General features: G+C 39.3%; 1 protein-coding gene across 3 annotated transcripts in view; it reads left to right on the top strand.

Annotated features, from left to right (window-relative positions):
* pde4ba (phosphodiesterase 4B, cAMP-specific a) overlaps window positions 1–23519 on the top strand; it is a 235325-nt gene that overhangs the window by 121199 nt on the left and 90607 nt on the right. Inside the window, exon 1 of one of the 3 annotated variants that reach the window (XM_017724151.2) lies at window positions 22647–22764. The exons of the other annotated variants lie outside the window; for them this stretch is intronic. Coding sequence (XP_017579640.1) covers window positions 22676–22764 — 89 coding nt within the window. The 5' untranslated portion in view covers window positions 22647–22675. Of the gene's footprint in view, window positions 1–22646; window positions 22765–23519 lie in introns of those variants that run through there. 3 annotated transcript variants of the gene reach the window in all.

A 23519-nucleotide genomic window follows, 5' to 3' on the forward strand; every position in this document is an offset into this window, starting at 1 on the left:
CAAAGCCTTCTTAGTCCTTAGTTGTGTAGATGTCAGCGTTGTGTCACAAAGGGCCTTACATAGGTTAAAGTGATCTATAAAACTTATCATAAATAAGCAGTCAGAAATTAAGGCTTTTCCAAAGTGTTTATAACCTGGGAACTAGGCCTTTTCTAGACCCTGGTCTAGAACTTCCAGAACTGTGCATGGATGGAAGCATATAAGAGAGAATGTCCCCTGCATGTTGAGACGTAGTCTGCTCTAAGCTCCCTTTGCCCTTGACCTTTAAGATCTTTTGAATGGTATAGGACTGTTAGGGTTCACGGAATAGATAGTGGATGGACTGGCTAGTGGGCAAATATTGAATGGCCTTGTTCCTTCTGGTGAGCAAGAATTGATCATACTGGGTGTTGTTAGTGGTGAGTGAGGCATGCGGTAGGTAGTAAAGTCATCTTTAGCAATGAAATATGTGGGAAATGCCTTGGTAGGTTTTACTTGCCCCTCAGCATTAGGTGTTACAATTATTTCAGAGGGCTGTGGTGAGGGAGTGTGTTTAAACCTCATCATATGTCAACATGAGTGTGTCTCCCTTGTATTAAACCTGTTTGGTCAAGTGTGATTATCTCTGGTTGTGTGAATTCTAAGCATTTTAATGTACACATTAATCCAGGATATTGAACAATGTGTTTCTCAGAATGGCTAGTCTTTTTTATAAGGAGAAAGACTCAGGCAGTCTGTTTATAATGTGCACATGTAAGTAAACTTTAAGAGTTTGCTCAGGGGCCAATAGGAAGGAACATCTTTGGGGAGGAATTAGTCTCTAGGAAAAGCTTGTAGTGGGCTGAAACAAACTTTACAAATTGGTTGTCCAGTAACAGAACAGAGCTGAGTCTGCCAGCTCTGATGGAGTCTAGAAGGTATAAAGAGAATGAAACAGCTGATCTGAGGTAATGATACTATAATGGGAGCAACTTATTGTCCATTGTCTAGAAGAAAATGTACGTGAGCTCTGAAAAAATAGGAAAACCTTTATTTGAATCTACAGATGTATGAAAGGCCATTATTTCTCAGCACAACATTGAAGAATTAGATGACAATACTAAAATAGGAACAAGACTTAAGCTGGTAGCAGCCTATTGTCTGGAAGGAAGTTATGTGAGCAAATATAGGTCTGATGGGCTTCTGAAGAAAATGGGAACATTTCGCTTAAGAGTTTGAATGTCCAGATGGGCAAAAGGCCATTATTTCACATGACATCATTACCAATCTGGTAGACTTAGAAGGCCTTTGTCGTTTATGGCTAAAGTGATGCTGATGCAGTGAAAATGAGGTCATGGTGAGGCATATTGTGGGCCGTAAATGGACAAGAAGGTTTGCAATGCTTCGACCGAATAGCATAGTCCTGTGTGCTGTGTCTGCTGTAAGTGCTTTTTGGAAAGTATGGGTTTTGAAGGTTTTTCTGAGGAAAGATTTGATGAAAGCTGTAGGCCGATTACCCTCAATTTTCCCTGGTGGTCCTCTTATGTTTCACCTTCATGATCATTTTCAAGGTCCTCTTCTTTGAGCACTGGGGTTTGTTCCCTTCTTGTTTCCACATGTTGATTTTCTTGACCTGCAGGGGATGTGTCCACCCTTCTGTCAACTTTCTCAGTCTGGTCATGCCTGGTGACCATAGCATCATCGTAGCATCTTTGCTGTCAATTTCGCGACAATTTCATCTGTTCTGGCAGATGAGCCTGTAAGGGTCAGTGGGGAGAAGGCTGCATAATGTGGGCAAAAAAAATGTGATTATAATGTATAATGTTACAATATTTTGGTTGCAATTTACTTAACAATGTATTTAATATCACGACAGTGAACCTTTGATGTGACATGAGTAAAGACTGGCCTGGATTATTTAGACCAAGATTAGTATGTATTAGTTGGGTCATGCGAGAAACCAAGCATGTACATAGTCATCTCAAAGCAAATTCATCAAACTATAGAAAAAAGTGATTTGGTTTTAGTATTTATTTGCATATTACAACCTGTGGTACTGTACAAGTATTGCAAAGGCCAATATTACAATAGTGATTGACAAATAATATATTGCACAGCCCTAGAGTGAGGCTGTTGCTGCTATTCTCCTAAAAGTAAATATGGCAATAATAAAATGTTAAGGAACATTTTATTATTGCCATTTTTACTTTTAGGAGAATAGCAGCAACAACCTCACTCTATTCTTTCCCAGACAGGCAGGCTGAGGGCTAGGATGTGCATCTTCCAAGATTAATAAAGTGCCACCACATATTTTCAAACTGCCAGTAGAGCAATGTTATTAGACAGTCATGCTTGGAAGAGAATGCTAACTGTCCATTCAAACAGACATCCACTAACAGACACTCATATTGGCTAACATAGTAATGCAGAGTGATGTGGAAGAGGGCAGGCCATCCTGTTCACCCAGAGAAAGTGAGGCCAGTTATGCTTTCTTAGTGGTATTGCCGGGTGTCATATTTGTCATGTCCTGATAATAGGTCAAGCACAAGGTTGTGCCCATCAAGGATCCCAAAAAACATTGAGACAGGTGTTCATAGCAATTTATTTATGTTATGTACTTTAGAAACCTTATAGATGATTAACTTACCTTTAACTAGGGTTGTAATTTAATTGAGCACAAGTATTGGGAATAGATGTTCAGAAGCTTCTGTGTTCTGTAACTACTTTTTGCATTTTTAATACTTTTTAGAATACATATGTATACATATGTGAAAATACATACAGTACTCAAAAGAAACACTATCAATGATTGTTATTAATCTCAGTGTTACTGAGCCTGAGTAGACTGATAAATCAATGTGATGATCAGTTATTTACCTCAGTGTTACTGAGCTCTGCTAAAGCCTGAGTGGATTGATAAATCAATGCGATGGTCAGTTATTTACCTCAGTGTTACTGAGCTCTGCTAAAGCCTGAGTAGACTGATAAATCAATGTGATGATCAGTTGTTCATTTCTGTGTTACTGAACTCTGTTAAAGCCTGAGTAGACTGATAAATCAATGGATAATCTGCTATTAATCTCTGTGTTACTGAGCTCTTTCAAAGAATTGATCAAACTTATAATAGTAGTCGGCATGTTTATAATTGATAAGTCTAGCATTAGTGTTGATTGTGGCAGCAACGAAGTGATGATTTTTTTTTTAAATGATAATGAAATGTTCATTAAGTGTGTTAACAAAATAATTACATTTAAAAACTACCAATTGGTAACAGCAAGAAACCGTATGAAGCAAAGTAAGTAAGTTAAGTAAAAAAAAAAAGTTTCTTTTTAATATATTGTAATGGAATACATTACTGAAAATGTTTAGGGCAGTGTATTCAGCCCTAAATATCAGGCATGTTAAATTAAATATCATCCCTCTGTATCAGTATCCATCACTACATTTTCACTACAGTATTTCGCCCAGCCCTGCCTTTAACTTACATTCAGCTATTAAAATACCTATTACATTCGACTGAAACTCATCCCAAACCCAAAACTTAACTCTCTTTCTGATCTTAGCTTCAAACTTGGCCCAAATCTGAGATTCACTTGTTTGTTAACACTTTGTAGATAATGCATAGGGGGCTATGGTGTACTATACAAAAAAGGGAGACAGGTGTGTACTAGCTTCACTTTTGCTTGGTTTGCCTTTGGCTTTTGTTTTTATCCAGGAATTAGCCATTCCACTCACGGTTTCTGGCAATGTTATGTTGCTGTTTGTAACAGTTTCTATGCTGTTCTTAAATGTGGTCTTAAAAAGATTTGAAACCAACAATAGTTAGTTCAACGTAATTGAGTTACATAACTGCACAGTGACAGCACAGCACACCTTGAGCCTCCATAATGATGGACTGTGAAGCTGGCTCTGTTTCTGGCTTTGTAAGTTGGAGGTTAGTTTCTTTGGAGCTGTGATTTGATCCTTCAGCTCAGGTTGCGAGCCAGGCTGCAGGAGATGAAGCCCAGAGTGAAAGAAGGAAACAATGGCCACCCTGTGGCTTCCTGCCTGCGCTCAGTAACAAAGAGGAAGGTAAACCGAACCTTCACACACCCGCCTCCCTCCAATAAAAGACCCACGTCAGCAGTGAAGTCAGTACAGAACTGGGCGCATGTCCACGTGGATCGCTTTGCGCTGGTGTTGCTCAGGTCACGTCTGTTTGTCTGAGTGCGCTGTCACGGCCGAAAGGTTATAATTTTCCCTTGTTTCTATCTCTATTTCATTTCAGGTGAAACTTTATTGATTGATCACATTTACCCTTATTTATGGAATATTATATACTTATCATCACCTCACTTTATGGAAACTGAGAAAAAAAAATTCTTAGTTAAAAGTCTGTGCAGTTTTTAGTTTATATCATTTTAGACCCTATGTAGGGGTCCGTTCATCATGAAATGTTCACACAATTGATAGAAAACCAATTGTGAAGAAAATGTAATAAAATGATCTGACTAAAATATTCAATACTCAAATGCTTCAGCAGTAGTTAAGCTGTACGCAGCCTGTGCTGAGTGTCATAACTGCTGTTTGTCTGAGTTATATGATTTTCTAAGTGAAAATAGGTTAACACATCCTCTACAGAGGACACTCTTCTGCACATTTTAATGCACAATTACTGTAATATTCTAAAAAAAGCAGAAAAAAATATTTTTATTTTACGTTCCTTGTAGATCATTTTTACGTAGAAAATGAACAGTGGTCAGGGGTGTTCAAACTTTTGCACTGCATCTAACTGCAGTTAGTATCCTATAGGTCAAACTGTACACATAAAATGCCCCATTCGTTTAGAATAGTGCTGACCAATGGCCTTCAGCAATGTCATCATCAGCTAAATTAACTGCAGTCAGTGCATAATTAAAGTGATGCAATCATACGGTAATTGGCGCTGTAGTTAATGCCATTTTTAATTCACATGCATTCTAATGAATTCCTTATCACAGTGTTCTTGGGTTGCTCTGTGCTGACTGTGAGCAGTCCAGGATACAGCATGTTGGTGTTAATGTGGTCTCTATGTGAAGTGGCTGTGCTTGCTGTGTTAACATCTTTGTGTTCCACACGTACAGATCCACAGCCAAATGAGACTTTAATATATATATATATATATATATATATATGTGTGTGTGTGTGTGTGTGTGTGTGTGTGTGTATACTATATATACATTTAAAGGAATTCAATTTCTATTTTTTGGGTTTTTTCAATGTATAACAAAAAGATGTAAATGAATAACCAATTAACTGTTAACAGACCTATCAACAATGTTTGACCAATGCCGTCAGTAAATAAAAGCACTTCAATTTTAGTTCATTTCCAATAAACAATTCTATTTGCATTGGCAGGTTTATCACTCAAGATTTTTAATTTGATGTATGAGGGTGGAATAGGCAGTTAGTTCTGTTAGATAGACTTGTTAAAACGAAGCATGGAACTAAGAACAGCACTTTTCGAGATGACAATAGCACAGCTACAATGATTTTGAAAACAAACATCCACAAGCAGTAAGAAACACTCATTTCATCTGTCCTCTCAGAAGGAAAGTGTGAGGAAATCATGCATGGATGTGCAAAATTACAGAGGACATGGTGGCCAGTGGTGGCATTCAAGAGGTACTGAGGTACACTGAGCTAAAGCTAGGCTTCATGTCCATTATAAATTGGGCTAGTAACGAGTGATGTATTTACCTTCAGAACTTTAAAATATAGATAACTTTCAGTAACCTGTCATTACATACTGCAGTTATTTTGTCAACTTTATTTTTAGTTTTTTAGTTTTGTATATGTATGTGTGTTATAGCTGGCAGCTCCTCGGTTTAAACAAACCCGGATTCTTAGGTAGAGTATAAGGGTATGTTTAATAAGGTTTTGAGTCATTTGCTTCACATGCTTATGCCTGGCCTCACCTATCATTGCTATTGCTACAGCCCATACTTGGAGCACTTTTTAATATCTAAGCATACTAATGCAGAATTCTTTGTGTGTGCTAATAAATGTGTGTATAAGAATTTTGAATTGGTTTTGAACATAGCTCAGCCTGTCAGCTTTTAGATCTGGAAAAAGCCACCCAAGGGTCTAAATCTTTTGTGATTTTTACTTTTTCTGCACAATTCGAGCTCAGCAGCTGCCTTATATATATATATATATATGTAAAATTGAAAAGTGTATATTAACTTACATTACAAGTAAGGAACATTTTGCCTTCTCCTGTAAAGTTAAATTAAACTGAAACATTTTTTTTTTCTTTGGACAGTGGTGATATTTAAATGGGTTGCCTTGATTTTAGGCTTGACAGTTAACAGTGAAGTGCACACTGATGATGCTGCGTTATCAAATGAAATAATTTGCATCTGTTTATCTTCCATCTTGCATTTACTAACATGCTAACAAGCAGGAAATGTAAGAGTAGCCTGAGATCATGGAAAAACAAATTTCTTCGCTTTTTTATAATAAGGGTATGATATTGTATGTAAACGGTGTTAAAGTTTCAAAATGTTGTAGTCACTCTGCAGTCCATACAGTCCATGTATGGAAATTTAGGCTCAAGTAGCCGAAATTCAATTGGATGTTTTTTAAGCGCTGTCCAATTTCTGTGTTATAAAGAGCCCAAACTGCTTTTTGACAGAGGCGCAATACAGAGCAGCCAATAATATGGGTGGCCATTTATATATATATATATATATATACATATATATATATATATATATATATATATATATATATATATATATATGTGTGTGTGTGTGTGTGTGTGTGTGTGTGTGTGTGTGTGTGTGTCAGTCTTAAAGGCACAGTAAAAAAAAAAGGCTGTTTGATTCTAAGGGATGGATTTAGTTTTGAATATGGCCAAGTAAAAGTGAATTTTGGCTGTTTTTTGTCACTTACATCACTCATAAGAAGGCAAAAATATACTGAAAATGTAGGATGTGGGTCTCTATAAGTAGGCAATTAGTGTGGCTGAAGCACAGCAAGTACATTTGTCTCTGTATGATGTGCTCAGCCACACACACAACCAGGTTCATCCCACCACCAGGTTAGTGTATATGTAGATTTAGATTCATCAACTGGCCTGTAATTAATGCATTATTTATGACTCGTCCTCATCACTGCCTTTGCTCCACTTACATTAAAATTTGTTCTTCAAGCCAAGATCATACATTCTACCAACAGCTGTTTGCAGCTGTGTTTTGTGGGAGGTCATGTGATGTACCATAATGCATTCTCCCACAGGTATTACACACACACAGGTACACACCTGTCATACATTAAGTGCAGTAGGGCCTCGAGGGACTCTTTTCTGATAAGAACCCTGTTACACCGGGAATCCAGAGTCTAACCTGGTTGCTGTGGCAACAGAGGCAGGACTTTAAAGGGATTAGGTGGCTTGGGAGAGTGTGACGTGCGTGCATGCGTGCGTGTGTGTGTGTGTGTGTGTGTGTGTGTGTGTGTGTGTGTGTGTGTGTGTGTGTGTGTGTGTAAAACTGCATATGTATGAATGTGACCAGCATACACTACTAAGATAAGTACCAATGAAATGCAAATGTAATTATTTCACAGCGGGTGCTTCTACAGAGTCATGGTCAATGACTTGTACAAATCCTATATTAAAAGGACACTCCACCCAAAATGAAAATTTTAACATTTACTATGCCTGATGTAAACGTGTTTGCGAGTGCGACATGAAAAAGCACCTCCTGATGACATATTATAAAGGTTGGAGGAACAACTACAAAAACTACACCTGCTTTTGGGTGGATTTTTGTTGGCAGACTGTTTTAAAATGGTGAAGGAAGCCAGATAGCTCATTTTATGCTAGGAAGAAAATGCAGCCATATAATTGGGGTAATTGTCTTCATATAATCATTACAAATAAAAGGATGTATTACAAATAAAAGAAATGACTTGTCAGATGAGGAAGACAACACATTAACAGATAGAGGTAGCCAAGTAGCTACCTAGCTATCTGGATGCCTTACCACAGTCTGGCCTGTTTTCCTTGTCAGAAAGGGTTAAACTTGTCTTTAACATGCACTTTGTGCTGTTATCTTTATAATTCTGTTTGTAGCAGTTCTTAGTTTGGTTGTAGCTCAGTGTCTAGGCTAGCAGTCAGGGTTGTACAGTGTACACGCATAATGCATGCTTGGTACTTAGTGAGAGAATGCTATTCTGACTAACTGTTGAGGTTGAAGGACACTATGCTGCACAACAAAATCTTACAAAACTCAAACGGTGACATGCTAATTTTAGGCCAGAATGGCACTTTAAATCGCAGCTGTTTGGATAGAATGAGTACTTAGTGTTTTGTGGAGGATTGGTCCAAATAATAATAATAATAATGCTACTACTAAGAAAAGAGCAAAAGTGCTTTACACCCCTAATGGGAGCTTCATGGAAGAAGAAACGAGGGACTTCCCCTTCACACTTTTTACGTGCTTAATGGTGCATTGGCTCTACAAAATACGAGATTTAAATGGAGCAAAACATGTCCGCCATAAAATAAACAGATGTAAGATTTAAGTAACCATAACCTCTTGCTTACTTAATTGCTCAATGTGGTCATCTGCGGTCTATTTAAAGCTTTATGGAAGAATCCAGAACAGCCATCAAGTGGAATTCCACTGGACATCGTTCTTGCTCACGTCATCCTTAAAACATTGCATGATATCACTTCCACCGTATTTCTCTCCGTCATTCACTGGTGTGTTTCTATTCCTGCACCTATTTGTACACAGCATGTTCATAAAAATGCAGTGGCTTTCAGCGTGGCATTGTAAGAAGCCACGTGTTGCTTGCGATCAACTGTGTGTTTGCGTCATCACTGAGTCACTCTCATGCTGGCTGAAGCCTCAAACAATGAAGCTGAAATTAAGGGCGCTTGTCTTGTGATACAGAGTAAAAAATCAAGAGGATGGAGCTGCATTAATGCTTTAACAGTGGAGAGGCCGTTTACGACAGTGAGTAACTTCCTTTGTGTGTCCTCCAGTGTGAGCAGACACAGACAGAGTCTGTCGCAAAGCCAGTAAAATCTTGTTTAACAGTATCCTGACCTAGAAAATACTTCCTCCGTGAAGAGATCTGTGCACAGATTGTCAAACGTTGCCATAAGTCACACTATTTGTCCTCAGGCCAAAAAAAAATTTTTTACTCTTGGCAGCAGCACATGGTGTAAGACTCAACGTCTTTTCGTCATGTGTCATCAGTCTGGTTTTACTTTGAATATATTTAGGCTACTTGTCACATTGAGTACTACAAATGCAGCACATTAGATAGGACAAGTAATAAAAGAACACTAGCTAAATGCATTACAGGATGTAGTCCTGTATATTCTCACAGTGTGAGACAAGAAACATGAACATTGAGTCCCTTCCCCAGTGTAGATGTGCTGTATTGTTATGAATTACATTTTAAGTGCTCACTGGATGACCAGAGAGAGAACAGAGGGGCTTTGGCATTGACAGACCAATGAATCAACATTCACAAGTGAAATGCAACGTGATGCTAATGTGTATTGTGTACAAAGTGGATTGGACAGAAAATCATTTTTTGTTTCTCTCAACTTGAAATGGAGAAGAGAGAGAGCAGAAGGACCAAGCAAGAATGGAGAAGGAAAAAATGACACCACTTTACCATAAGGAATGTTGGGAAAAGCTCCTAATGCTATATTTGCTTACTTTAAATGGAAGTTCTCTATCCAATGTGTACATTATATGTATACACTCACCCTTCCAAATAATTTCATTCAGGTGTTCCGATCACTTCCACAGCCACAGGTGTATAAAACCAAGCACCTAGGCATACAGACTACTTCTACAAACATTTGTGATAGAATGGGTCGCTCTCAGGAGCTCAGTGAATTCCAGTGTGGTACCATGATAGGGCGCCACCAGTCATGAAATTTCCTCACTACTAAATGTTTCACAGTCAACTGTCAGTGGTATTATAACAAAGCAGAAACGATTGGGAATGACAGCAACTCAGCCACGAAGTGGTAGACCACATAAAATGACAGCGGGGTCAGTGGATGCTGTGGTGCAAAGTGCTCAGAGGCCAGCAACTTTCTGCAGAGTCAATCAGTACAGACCTCCAAACTTCATGTGGCCTTCAGATTAGCTCAAGAACAATATAGAGAGCTTCATGGAACGGGTTTTAATGGCTGAGCAGCTGCATTCAAGCCTTACATCACCAATTGCAATGCAAAGCGTGGAATGTAGAGTTGTAAAGCACCGTTGCTGGACTCTAGAGCAGTGAAGACGTGCTCTCTGGAGTAACGAATCACGCTTCTCCATTTGGCAATCTGATGGACGAGTCTGGGTTTGGCAATTGCCAGGAGAACGGTACTCGTCTGACTGCATTGTGCCAAGTGTAAAGGTTGGTGGTGGGGGGATTATGGTGTGGGGTTGTTATTCAAGAGTTGGGCTCGGCCCCTTAAGTGTAGAACTCTTAATGCTTCCGCAGACCAAGAGATTTTGGACAATTTCATGCTCCCAACTTTGTGGGAACAGTTTGGGGACGACTTTTGGCAATATAGTGTATATGGAATAATCAGAATCCCATTAAAAGGATCCCATCAGAGGAAAGAAACTTGGAAGAAACATGTCTCAGTTTGTGCTAATGTCCTAGTATAGACTAACAGATATAATATAAATGTAAATAAAAACACAGACTTAATGTTACTTTGCTCTGCTTTAAGCTGTAGCTCAGCTATGGCCACTTTTCTCGCATCTCCGGCAGGAGACTTTTCCTCAAAAGTCAAAGTCAAAACAGTTTCTAATAAAACACTCAAGATTCAACTGAAGTCGCTTCTCATTCGCCAGCTTACTGTTTGAGTTTTCCTAGATAGCTAGGTGAGATTGCGTTGCTGTGGTGATCAGCAGTCTGCGTGCCAGTCTTCAGGGTTAAAGGTTGGTGAATTAGCAGTTTTAGGCTAATTCCAATGTTTGAGACCATTTATTCCTAAATCTCTCTGCTTGGGACTTAATTTCCACACTGTTCTGGATGTTCCTTTCCTGCTGACTAAAGCAAAAACCTTTTGCAGTCTAGCTCTGAATGGCAGTTTCAGGAGACTCTTATTATCAGTGAATGCTCAGGCCAAAAACTCCGTACTGTCCCTGCCAGGTGGGAGCTCAGGCTGATGATACACGACCCCTCCAAGAGAAAGAAGCGTGACGGTGTAACCAGAGACTCTCCCAAACAGATTATCCTCTCTAAATCGCCCAGCGTAGGTCTCTTAGTTGAGTGTAGACAATGGTAGGATAAGTGAAGCTCAAGACACTTGAAGAGGATGATATCTGTATCTTGGAGCTGAATATTATGGCTTTGTCTTCGCTGGAGGACATGAGGACACTCGGGGCTTCCTTGAATGTGAGCACTTTTTCTTGCCGTCGACACTCCTGGATCTGGTGAGTGTTAATTGGCTGTTAGAAAGGTTACTCTCACAGTTCTCAGTTCTCTCACACCATTTGAGCTTATTTTGTGATGATTTTTTTGTGTTATCAATTAGGTGTGATAGTGGTCTTTTAGATCGTAGCTGTTAACATTTAACTTAGAGAGAAGCTTGCTGTAAATTGATATTAGAACAAGATACAAGATACAAGGGAAAGCTTCATAATAGCAATGTTTGCTTCCTTATTTCCCTGTAAGTGCAGACATGCTAAATCAAAACCCTTGGGTATATTCATCTGTTGGTGAGGTTATAACAAACCGGACTCTGCAGAGTTGTGTTTATTGGGATTTTTGAAAAGTTAAGGATATTAATGATAATTTAATCAAAAAAGCAGGCTGGTAGGTTTATTAAAGGACTCTGCTTAGCCATGATTCAAAAGAAGGAAGCAGTCTCTGGGTCACAGATGAGAGGAACCGAATTGGTAGGAAGAGGCAGTGGCCAGTGCTGGGCTTGGCTAGAGTGAATTGTTTGTAACACTTTATAAAGCTATGTACATAGGCACTTCAAAATATAAAAATAAACATTTTTCTTAAAAGTGTGCCACAATTTTTGGCACCCCTGGAAATCCCTGAGTGAAATCTATCAAGTATATTTCCATTCATATTTTTGTTTTTAAGCTCAACTGAACAACTAGGAACACAAATGATCTGGCTGCTAGAGTTTTTAAGCACCTCAGTGTCACCGCTGGCCTGAGGATAGTCCACCAACCAAAAATATCCAGCCAACAGCGTCCTGTGACCACCAGTGAAGGTCTAGAGGATGATTAGCTCATACTGTACAGCACGAGATGAGCTGTCGTCTCTGGCTTTATATCTACAGGGAGGACTAATAACACATGTGCATCTGATAGGGTGGACAGTGAGTGGACACGGTGTTTAAACACTCTAGCAGCACTGCTGTGTCTAATCCACTTGTACCAGCACAACACACACTAGCACACCAACACAATGTCAGTGTTACTGCAGTGCTGAGAATGATCCACCACCCAAATAGTACCTGCTCTGTCAGGGTCCATGGCGGTGCTGACCACTGAAGAACAGGGTAAAAGGGGATTAACAGAATATCAGAGAAACAGATGGACTACAGTCTGTAACTGTAGAATTACAAAGTGCAGCTGTACAGTAAGTGGAGCTGATAAAATGGACAATGAGTGTAGAAACAAGGAGGCGGTCATAATGTTATAGATACGGATGTGTGTGTGTCTTTGAAGAGCGTATTAGTTTGCAGTAAAAGTACTGGCTTAAACGATCTGCATGTCATTTTTGATCCACACAGATCTGTTTTATACTTTATACTTACAAGCTCCATTACTTGCAAATGTTGCTTCATAGCAGTTTATATAAATGGAACACATATTCATCACTTTACTTTAAGGCCCCATATTTCAGTATGTCTTTTTTTGCGTAAGCTGTTCATGAGAATTCAGGTATTGCTTTAATAAATATTCAGCAATTATGAATGTGTTATGAAGTATGAAGTAGATAGTCTTCAAATAATTTTTGCTGATTTTTGCTGTTCTAGCATGTGAAGTCTCTGGTCTCTTGCTAGTTAGATTTGGCAGTAGGGACTATTTGGCTGCCCACTTGAATGTGAATATGTACTTATTTGTAGGTCCTGTGCTTTTTTACCCTGATTAGCCCTGCACTGAAAGGGTAGGGGCTTGGTGGGTGGTAGCTACATCCTGTAATTGAATGCGTCTTCATTTGTGCTGTGGTCATTTTCCTGGGCAGGAGGCCACTGTAATGAAGTCTGTGGCTGAATTTTTCATTCATTAAGCACTGGCTACTGCAGGAGCCCTGTCTTTGTGAGGAAAGAGTGAGATTTGAACTTTGTGCCGCACTTATATACAGTGAAGGTTAATTGGTACACTCATTACAGTGGAGCTGGAAAGACTGTGATTGTATACTCAGTGAGTGGTTTTATTTCAGCAGCTTCATTATCTCCTTAGACTTCATAAGCACCGCTAGCTACAGTACATGCACGCCCAGACTTCCTTCACACACACACACACACACACACACACACACACACACACACACACACACACACACACATACACTCACTACAGGCTCATACACTGTTTCATATACTCAATTCCATTCACTCTGCATCTCTCTCATGCTTTCCTTTGTGTGTGGCTTTGCCTTTTTATTTTTGTTTACCATGTTCCTGATATTGTAGCCTGGCTGCAAAAAGCTAGCTGTCATGTCTCCACACTGGATCATCTTACAGCCTGCATTGTGCCAGGGTCACAGGATATCTCAATGAACAGACGCTGTATGAAGGTCTACTACAGAGCTGTCTGCACTAGAATAGTGTAATTCAAGCAGTCTATACTGTGGAAATAAGAATGAAGGAAGTGGCGCAACAGTTCCTCTCACACATATTGAAATAGTAAAAACGTGTTGTGGATTCAGAGAAAGGATCTAGCATTGACAATTTCATTTCCTTAACTGGATCAACCTTTGAAGTTGTGCTGTATTTTGCCAGTGGTCAGATATTTAATTAAAAGCCTGCCCTTAAAAGATCACAGCATTTTTTTTTAGAAATTTTTTGCTGCTGCTTCGTCTATCACTTTAAACTCTCACTCACTTCATTTTAACAGGCTGATGCACTCATGTAGCTTTAGCTTACAGTGTTCATTAGAATAGAGGAACTTGCATAAATAGCAGTCACGGAATCAATAAAGGTTATAATACGAGGAATGTTGATTTCATCAGCTGTGGATGACCATAGATTAAAGTTACGGATGGCCAGATGACCACAGATTAAAAAGCAGTAGGGATGCAGCAGAGTCTGTTATGACACTGGGCTGATGTTTTAAAATGGTAAATATGGCTCTGTCCTCCTAGGAATTAAGATTACTCTATGCTCCTGAATGTTGCCATTTTAAAATTAAATAGTAGGATTATCTGCAGCTTTCTTTCCTCGTGTTGTATGTTCATGTCAACAGCCTTAACCTAATATATGGCAAACTGTACATAAAAGTACATTATATGTCCAGACGTATCCTTACAGCCTTTTTAATGAATGACTGTTTAACTCGGAATTTCCCTCCTCTGACTAGAACAAAATCAAAGAAAAACAGCAGTTGGTTAAACTGTAACACTGACCATAAAGTTCAGTGTTATAGTAAAGTAGGTAAATACATCATGAATGTTATGTCTTGTATCACTGCTATTAGCTAGCTTGTTAACAATACTCCCTGTTTTTTCTGCATTCTGTAGAGGTCAAAAATGATTCAGAGCTCCAACAAACGCAGCATTAGATGCATTCATTGCTGACACAGTCATGCAGTTGCACACACACAGCCTGTAAAATCTCCATAGAAAAGCATTGCCAGTAGAATGGGGTGCTCTGGAGCAGCCGAACATGAGGCTAAGATCACCACGACCAATACCAGCTGTTGGCTAAAGGAGTAAAAAGCCCCCCCAGCACTAGCCTATGGAGCTTTGGAACTGTAGAGTGAAGGAGCTCTATCCAGTACCTTTGGGATGACTTGGAGTGGCATTTGTGGTCCAAAACTGATCATCCAATATCAGTACCTCTACACTGAATGCAATCAAGTGTAAAGCCTTCCCAGAAAAATAACCACTGTTGGAGGAGGACAAACACTTCGTTAATACCCTTGACTTCAGAAGAAATGTTGGATGAGCAGGTGTCCAAACTTTTAGACATATGGTGAACACAGTATAGGAGCTTTTGATTACACTCAGCCGAAAGTAGTAATGTTGTCTGTGTGGTAAATACACTACAATCATTTTCAGGAACACTAAGTGCTATTTGACATTTGGCAGTAGATACTTGATCAGGGCAAACTGCACAGTGTTTTGAGAGCTCGCATTCTTATGTAAGCCTTTGAAACTGAAGGATTTCTTGTCGGTCAAATAAGGAGCCTGTAAGTGGAGGGGTTTGAAAGCTCTTGGATTAGGCCTGGTGCGCGCACTAATCACATTGGCTTGAATGGAAGTCAGACTCATCTGGCTTTCACCATTCAGCTGTTGGGCACAGGCCTTTTCTTTCTACTCTTGCAGTTTGAAGCAAACTGTCCAGTGAAAGAATCTCCTCCAGCTTCTTATTGCTTCATTTGAGGTTCTGCATCCATTTTTTTCCTAGGCAGTAAAACTTAATACTTTTATTCAGCTTCAGATGAGAGCAACAGCTTTCTGTCTAAAAGTATGTTTTAATGGGCTTTACATTTTAAAATGGTCTGAATCTGGGGCATGGTACATGTCTGGGACACACACTTTTATATGACTGCATCTCACCTAGCTAAGAATGTGTAATCTTCCACAGCATTCACACCATTTCTGTAAGTCAGCCGAGTGAATAGACTCACACTTATACAATTGCTAACATTTTAAATATACTTAGAAATGTAATTGTACTAGATGTAGTTTTGATATTTTTTGTGTTGTTCACATTAATTCTGATTGGTGAGGACAGTTCTAAGTTCCTGAAGTAGTTTGCAAAAAGCTGTCCACTCTCATTTTATGTTTTTGAATTTCGAAATATTTGTTCTATCATTTTGAGAGGTTTACTTTTTTTGAGATAGTGACTCAAAAATTAATCTACTACAAATAACTTATGACTCTCTCAAACTGTGATGGGATTACTTCATTTGTTACATCCTGGAGAAAGTAGTCTCACTATATATTACTTCTGTTTTACTTTCTAAAATCTGTACCAACTGGAATGTTCAAGGAAAAAAACCCATTTGTTCTTTTGGTTGTGTTCACATTCTCAGGCTGATGTAGCACATTTGTGATTTTTGCCCTAATGTGACACAAATCTGATAAATCCGAATCAGATCTGAGCCACTAAGTGGTTCTACATAGATATATATCCAATCCATGGCCGTGTGGCAGTCATGTTGCAGTTCTTGTGTTTTTTAACACCACGCATTTGCCATCATTCAGTGTTACTGTGGCAGCAGCACCTAACCTGAAGTTGGTGCCAGAAAACACTGCAAAAGCAATGCCTATGACCCTTTTTACTTTTGTCTTGCAGCTGAGAGCTGCTCAGAGCAAATGATCTTCGTGTCAAAGGCTAGTTCTGCTGATTGATGGTTGTTCATGATGCTTGTGGTTCATTCATGTGATGTTATTGATGTGGATGTTTGCATGCGGGTCTTTTCAGGACACAGGCTTGCTTACATTGATGACAGATTTGAGCCATTTACTTACGCAAATGAGAATTGTGAAGTTACATCCGATCTCACAATTTAAAAGTCCTGTCACTGTCTCTGCCATCAAGCAAGACACAGTCAGTTAAATTTGATTGAAGTTATGAATTTGGCTGATGCTGTAATGCTGGGTTGACGAATCAGACATTGCAGATAAAAGATAAACAGTAAGGTTTATTAGAAGGGGAGTCAACCGAAAAAACAGGGTTAACACCAGACCAGCCAGGTTAACAAGAACAATACATGGGCGAAGACAATAATTGGATCAGATAAACAAGCGAGGGTCATAACCAACAGTAAACAGAGGTAGACTTAGCCAAAGGGACAGATCGGAGAATCAGCAACGAGAAACAAAACAAGGTCATACACAGGATAGCTATCAAACAAGAGGACGGCTCGGTATGCGCTGCCGGAGCAGATGCAGTACATCAGGGTGCAAACAGACGGGCTTATATACAGAAACACAGGTGATGATAATCAATACTCAGGTAACTGAGATCTGCAGGTTGGCTTGTGATTGTTTGGTGGAATCATATGACAACCTGAGGGACTCTGGAAAGTGGAGTCCACAATGGAACAAGAACCTGGAAGCGTGACAGATGCTGTGAAAAAATTCTAGAAGAAGCCTGGAGAAATGATTCAAAAACAACGGGTTGAAAAGGCATACAGAGCTGTTCCTGAATGATACCATTCAGGCCTCTTCAGGGGAGGTTGGGATTCTTCAGCACAGGGGTCTTTAGCCATAAGATTCATATTAGCAGGATTAGAAGCTACAACAGCTTGCTCCCCAAGTTTGGTGCTGCCTGTGCTCACGCTGCACTACTTGTATTCACGATCACACAGTGAACTACAACTGGTAGCATAAGCACACACAAATAATCTATATAGACGAAATCTGTGCTTGAAATGCATTAAAATGAATATTGCCTTGTTAGAGGCATGTAAGTAACTGTAATGTGGCTCCTGTAATGTAGATGTATTGTATTACTCTGCTTCATGCCTGGAAAAAGTAATCATGTTACTGTTGCATGATACTTTGTAACATGTAAACCCAACACTGCGCTACACACTAATAGTTTAGATATATCGTATTCAGACTCTTTTTTTTTCTCCATCACTCCTTCACATGGCTTTCTGCACTTGTTAGCTCCATCAGACTGGGCTGTTGTGAGATCTAATGCGTCCTCGCTTTATGCTCTTCAGGCTGATTCTACTCAAACCTGCAGGCAACACACTGCCAACGCTCAGACGCAGCCACTGCAGGAACACCTGGAGATTACCCAAAAGACCTGCAGTCACTCGGCCTGTGTCTCGCCCAAACACAGACCTGCTCAGAGCTTTATTTATACTGATATTGATCTTCTAAGTGATCTAATGTGCATAGTTCCTGTCTTGTGTAAGGTGTCTGTAAAAGCTGAAAGCAGTTGAGTGGTGCAATTCTCTGTCACTTAAGTAAGCATTTAGTCTTAACACTGAATCTCTCAGATGTGTATTCAGCCCATCACTGGAGTATGATTAATAGCGCTGCACTTAAACGATTCCAGCACAATTCTCTCTATTTCTCTCTCTCGCCCTCTTTCTGTGTATCTCTTTATCTCAATCTCTGCCATTCTCCATGGCTGTCTTGCATACAGATTCATAGTTTTCTTCATTTCATCCAACCAAAATCCATGCAGTCAAAACCTCTCAGCTTCTCTGGCTTATTCAGTTCTGAAGAATGAAGAAGATACACACACACACACACACACACACACACACACACACACACACACACACACACACACACACACACACACACATACACACACACTCTCTCTCTTTCTCTCTGTCCCCCGACGTCTCATTGTGTCTTTCTCTCTTTCCTTCTTTCTCTCTTCCCTCTCTTTCTCTCATCTTCTTTTCCTTTCTCTCTCTTCACGCTCTTTCTTTCTCTCTCTTGCCTTTCTCGTTGTTTCTCTCTCTCTGCCTCCTTTGCTCTTTTGCTCTTATCCTCTCTCTCTTTCCTTCTGTCTCTCTCTCTGTCTCTCACCCCATCTCTCTCCCATTCTCCTCTCTCACTCTCCCCCCACTGTTCTCCCCCACAAAATGTTAATTTAACACCCATCAGGTTTGTTGCTTACCGTGTCTTTCGTCTGAACATGCAGCTGTTTGCTGTTGGTGTCACACTGAAGAATAATGTGCTAACGTGCTAAACGTGTGCGAGTCGCAGGGTTGTGATGCACTGCACCATTCTCAGGTTCCTTCTGCTCTTTTCTACAGGTGTACCTACTTCATTTTTACCTGCCTGAATCTTGTGAATGGCAGGTAGTTTTACATAATATTGTAATCAGTGATGGATTGATTCTACACTACATACAACTCGCCTGTCATCTCCAGTCACATGTAATACAAGATGATGTGAATTTAGCAGTCAGATCAAAGGTCAAATTAAATATGCACCAGCCAGATAATAAGGAAGAATTAAACTAGACAAGTGGCCTTACAGGTCATACACTCCCTGGCTGCTTTATTAGAAACCCCTGCCTTATAGCTCAAGCTTGCTGGTGTGCAGTTAGAAACTCTGGACCATTTATTAATGCCAGTTCATCTCTTGTCCTTAGCTGCTCCTGGCTGTGTATTTTTGGGTTTTGAGTGGTGGATACACTCATACCAGCACAACACTGCCATGTCAGTGTCACTGCTGTGCTGAGAATGATCCACCATCCAAGTATTATCTAGTCAGCAGCAGTCCTGTGGTCAGAAACTGACCAATAATGAGTAGAACAGAGGGAGGCTAATAAATTGTGCACAACAGCAGTTGGAATATGGTCTGTAACTGTACACCTACATAGTGGACCTATAAACTAGGTGGATCTCACAGGGTGGAGAATGAATAGACATGCAAGGCATCTAAAGAGTGAGTGTATATTTTCATATATTTTAATTGTACATGGACTAGTTAGCTCTCAAATTGCTGCAGAGGATTTAATTGATGTGTAAATTCCATATTATTGAGGATTATTGCTGAGTAGGAAGAGTGTGACCCAAATGTGGAAACCTTCGGATTCCCTAATTTGTGTTCTTCTGCCACCTAGTGGACTGTCAGGATATTGAGTTTGGCCAGTGTTTCTATTTGCATAATTTGAAAGCTGTACCTTTGCCAGTATGAACCTGTACCATCTGCCTGTATTCGTTCTTTGCTAATGCATTTTTGTGTACATATACAACATGTTTATGCATTTCGCTACTGTTGGAATAAAAACTCGTATCTCCAATTTTTTAGTTTTTGGCATAATATGGAAGTGCCTGTTGCCCTTTACATTGTGTGTAAATTCTGTGAAGTATGGATCAAAAGAAATGGCCCAAAATTATTTGGAAAAAAGTCTGGTTCCAGTGACTTACATTAAAAGTAAAGTAGATTTATTACTTCTCCATTTTGGAGATACAAGGTTTTCTTATGACAGCAGTGATATGTGTATGTCTATATGTGATGCAGTTGTTGTTTATTTACTGAATTTAACATACTAGGGGAAAAACACAAAATGTGGCATGTGCAGAAGTTATAGCAAATGTTGTATTTTAATATAAATAATATATTAATATTTTTTCAAATCAATTATTCAAATTTTAGAGGTGGCATTTACAGTCCTGTTGACAGATATGGAATATGAAGTGTCTAAACTAAGCTATAATGGATAATGGTGTTTTATGCACAGCTGTCACAAACACATGCACACACACACACACACACACACTAAGCCATAAGTTGCACCTGTGCCACGCCAAAGGTGCTCATGACAGAGGAAGGATTATACAGGCTAATATGCTCAAATGTGTTTCCATCTCTCTGTCTTTAATGATGAATTGACAGATTAATGAGACTTAATGATTGATTGATAGTCACACAGCTTTCTTTTGTATTCCTCAAAAGCAACATGAAAAGTATCTTTTCACCCGCAGTTGTGCAGCATTGTTCTCGTCTGAATCATCTTCTCAGGCCTGATTGGCCCACTCCACTCATATTGTTGTCATGTAGCCACATGACGTGCAGCTTACGTCTGTTTAAAGTGAGTCTAGCGTCGATCCTTTCTTCTTTAAATGCTGTCTCATGTTAGTTGATGGCTCTGCCTACCAGAAAAGCAAATCTTTCTTCCGAGTCTCTTAAGAAGAGATTTTCTTCCTGAAATCTGATCACTAATCTCTGATTCCATCAGAGTTAACCCTTTCACACCTGCTAAAATGAATGACAATGTCTTTTCTTACTGAATCAGTAACACTTCAGTATAAGAAGGTGTTATAATGCCTTTTAAGGGTTTTCAATCCAGTAGTTGATAATTATTTGGCCGCGCATTACTGTATAATTAAGCCTGAACTAAGATCAAATAAGCATTTTCCAGGCTCATTGCACTGCTTATTATAATATACTGCAACATGTTTATTATATCATATTGTTCATGCATTCTACATATTAAAGCCAGTGTTATAACTTTACAGGAGCAGGAAAAACCTACATTACTTTTAAATGTTATTACTTAATTACTTTTTAATGTAAATCAATGGATCCAGTCTTTTATCCATTTTGGGTCATTTCTCTTGGTCCATTTATCATGAAATTTTACATACAATGTAAAGGCCAACAGGTATTTTCAAATTAACAGAGATATCTCAAAGAATGGAGATACAAGGATTTCAACAGCAGTACATGTGGGGTGTGGATTTCAGTTTTCCTTCCCATTTTGAATTTCAGAGCTGAATGGAGTGGTTTCTGTTTGATTCATTTTAAACACTTCTGTGTGCGGTCATTGTTACTTGTTGTCTTGTAGCTTTCTCATGCCGTGCTATATTAAAGATATATTTGGCGTATGTTCAGTATGTTTCATCTGAAAATGTAGAAGACACTTTTAAGGGTATTGCTGGTGGTGTTGTTTCTTATGAGACTTTTTCTAGCCACTTTTAATACTGTGCTCTTCTATGGCTATGTTAAAAATAAACACTTCAGTCTCTGTAAATGTGCTCTTTTAGTGTAGAACATACAAGCGTATTTTTGCAACAGTTACATAGAAACTTTCTTTTTTATTTTAGTTTGTTGAGAAAAGGCCTCAAAAGTTGGTTATGTAGTCAAAAAATAGTCACATCCACCTGCCCATTGGAAAAATATGATAGCATCTCTGGAATTCAGTCTGATTTCATTTAAACAGCTAGTAAAATGTTGAGAAGTGGAAGAAATGGCAGGCTGGGTGCATTCACATACTCCAAGTGTGGGGCTCATGCACAAATAATGAATGAAACCAGAAACTTATTCCTCAAAACACTTTGCTAATTTAGACCTAGAGAGCTAACCACATTAGTCTTCATGGAATTATTCACAACATAGCAGGAAATAGTGTGTCAGATGCAACAAATCCATGGAGAACACTGATTTTCAGTATCATTTTTTAATGAATTTTAATTAATATTTTTGAATTTATTATTATTAATGTTGTTAGTAGTAGTGGCTGGTAAAAAATCGCTGGCATGGCAAGCAGGTTGAGTAAGCTTAATGTTATGCACTGTGCTGTACTGTAGACTCTTGAGTGACATAAATACCATGCAGCTGACAATCCAGCAAAACAAGTCTTGCCTAGTCTTGTTTTACATTTCAAAATAGCCCAAGAATTATATATATATATATATATATATATATATATATATATATATATATACACACACACACACACACACATGATATATATATATATATATATCAAGTTTATATTTTATGTTTATTCATTTATTCATCATTATGTTTATTAAATATGTCCATTTTACACTCCTTGTTTACACTTTAACAGTAGACACCCCTCCCAATTCCACCTCCTGCAGTCAGTCACCAGCTCCCAATCCAGCGCTCCACTCCAGCTTTTCCCTGTACCCCAGCATAGGGGCCCACGGTGCAGCTGGACTTTTGGAGGAAGTGCCTGCGCCGTGGAGCTCAGCTCTGTGGGAGGGGCCAAAGTGAAAGGAGAGTGTGTGTGTAGAGTCATGCAGTGCCGGTGCTGATAGTGTGTGCCACACACAACAGTTGTGTGTGTCCCAGGACGATGTACCGCAGGTCTCCCTGCCACAAAGGCAGGGTCCACTTTGACTTCAGTGAGGAGGTGGTCAAAAAGCTGCATGCGTCCACACTCAGGTCAGACCTCAGTTTTCTCTCATTCACACGGTCTGTCTCTTTCTGTCTCTGTCTGTCTCTGACTGGCTCATTTGCATGTTTATCTCTCACTTTCACACCAGCTTCTCTTCCTTTTGGTGTTTAGCTGCTTTACATTTTTGTCTGTCCCTCTTTCTCAGCACTTGTTTGAACCATATTCAAGTGGGGCAGATGACATCAACATCTGCCCAGTGTTTACCTCTCCTGTGTTTACCTGTTCTGTTCACCTGTCTGTCTCTCTCCTCTCTCCCCCTCTCCTGTCTCTCTCTCTCTCACACTCATTCTATTTTTGCCATGACCATGCCCACAATAATGTTGTTAAATTAACACTCGCTCCTTCTGCAAAGTGAAAGCATATAAGAGGTGAACAATAGTAACAGAAGTTGTGTGCTGACATGTAAAGGTTAATCTGCAATATAAACCTCTGAGCCATTGACTCACTGTGGATGTGCAGTTGTAGTGTTTACTCATTGCTGTATTGTCAGCGTCACACTGCATAATTGAGATAGTTTCACTTCTTGTACCTACTTTCAGTGACATCTCAGCAGTAACAACAGTTTATTGAAAACCAGATTGGCCAGATTGTATAGTGCTTCTGCTTTGTGCCACGTGTGTATCACAGTGAGAGTTTGGTGATTTAAGCATTAAAAATGGATTGAGTTTTGTCCTAATTGGCAGGCCAGTTGTTTTTAAGCTTTTGAGTGCTGAGTCTGTGCAGAAGCAGAATACTGTAACCT

Source organism: Pygocentrus nattereri, chromosome 26 (genome assembly GCF_015220715.1).
Source record: "Pygocentrus nattereri isolate fPygNat1 chromosome 26, fPygNat1.pri, whole genome shotgun sequence".
NCBI classification, from domain to species: domain Eukaryota; kingdom Metazoa; phylum Chordata; class Actinopteri; order Characiformes; family Serrasalmidae; genus Pygocentrus; species Pygocentrus nattereri.